Source organism: Asparagus officinalis, chromosome 3 (genome assembly GCF_001876935.1).
Source record: "Asparagus officinalis chromosome 3, Aspof.V1, whole genome shotgun sequence".
In the NCBI taxonomy this organism is placed as follows: Eukaryota; Viridiplantae; Streptophyta; class Magnoliopsida; order Asparagales; family Asparagaceae; genus Asparagus; species Asparagus officinalis.
Window position 1 is genome coordinate 18,679,014 of NC_033796.1, and position 1,586 is coordinate 18,680,599.

General features: G+C 43.3%; 1 protein-coding gene across 1 annotated transcript in view; it reads left to right on the plus strand.

Annotated features, from left to right (window-relative positions):
• LOC109833246 (sugar carrier protein C-like) overlaps positions 1 to 1,171 on the plus strand; it is a 3,085-nt gene extending 1,914 nt beyond the window's left edge. The window contains 2 exon segments of the mRNA XM_020400848.1: positions 1 to 399; positions 511 to 1,171. The exon segment at positions 1 to 399 is cut by the window's left edge and continues 13 nt beyond it. Coding sequence (XP_020256437.1) covers positions 1 to 399; positions 511 to 987 — 876 coding nt within the window. The 3' untranslated portion in view covers positions 988 to 1,171.

Genomic DNA, 1,586 nt, shown 5'->3' on the forward strand with positions numbered 1-1,586 from the left:
ATCGAGCGCGGTCACGAAGACAAGGCCCGAACCATGCTCCGCCGTATCCGAGGGAGCGACGACATCCACGACGAGTACAACGACCTCGTCGTCGCCAGCGAGGAGTCCAAGGCCGTCAAGCATCCCTGGAGGAATATCCTGCAGAGGAAGTACAGGGCTCAGCTTACGATGTCGATACTGATTCCGTTCTTTCAGCAGCTGACGGGGATTAATGTGATCATGTTCTATGCGCCGGTTTTGTTTAAGACGATTGGATTCGGGGATGATGCGTCGCTCATGTCCGCGGTTATTACTGGGCTTGTTAACGTGTTTGCTACGTTGGTTTCGGTTTTTACTGTCGACAAGGTTGGGCGAAGGAAGTTGTTTCTTGAGGGTGGATTCCAAATGCTCGCTTGTCAGGTAAATAATTTTAACTATTCCTATTTCAAACATCTTCAGCTACGAAAAACAGGTTGTTTTCTAGTGGCGCAAAATTTGTTGAAAATTCGTGCGTGTTTCTTTTTTGTGCAGATTGTTGTGGGTACTTTGATTGCTATAAAATTCGGTACGAGCGGGGAGGCACATCTATCCAAGGCCTACGCCTTCTTTGTTGTACTGTTCATCTGCATCTATGTGGCTGGTTTCGCGTGGTCGTGGGGTCCGCTAGGCTGGCTCGTGCCCAGCGAGATCTTCCCTCTTGAGATTCGATCAGCAGGGCAGAGTATCAATGTGTCGGTTAACATGCTCTTCACCTTCATCATCGCTCAGGCTTTTCTCGCTATGCTCTGCAAAATGAAGTTCGGTCTCTTCTATTTCTTCGGTGGGTGGGTTGTTGTTATGACGACGTTTATCGCCTTCTTCTTGCCGGAGACCAAGAATGTGCCGATTGACGAGATGGTTCTTGTGTGGAAGAACCACTGGTTCTGGGGTCGATTCATTGGGGATGGTGATGTTCATGTTGGCTCAATTGAGATGGGAAATGGCAAGAAACTATCTAACAACGCATAATAAGTGAAATATTTGTGTTTCTCCTTTGTTTTGAATCTTTGAGAAGCGCAAGCTTATTGGGGGGGGGTCATATATTTGGTAGGCATATATTGTTTTATTGTGAACCTTGGCGTGAATTGGTGTTTATGTAAAAATTTCAAATGAATGGCAAAATCGTTATAGGATTTCCTTTGTTACGTGTAAATGATTGATACGATATCATGGGATTTTGCTTTTAATTTAAGAGTCGTATGCTTGTTTCAAATGTGGGATGTCTAGTGGTTGTTGGCCTTTTTGGTTTACTAATTTGCTTGGTCTAGTAGGTCGAAGTGGTTGTTCTACTTTGATAATTGACATGTGAGTTTGTTTGGGTTCAATTGTCAATTAACCTCTCTATTTGTCTTATATTATTATCGTTAGGCCGATGTGCTATATTTGGCCCAGTTCAAGAGGGAGTTTCACACTACGCAAAGTTTAGCATCCTTCAGTATGTTTCTTGTAGGATGAGCAAACGATAGGTTAGGTCAATTTTAATTCATTTTGAAGAAACTGAACTGAACTATTCTATATCTAAAACCAAACCAAACCGAAACCAATTTAAATTAGTTCAGTCTGTTTGG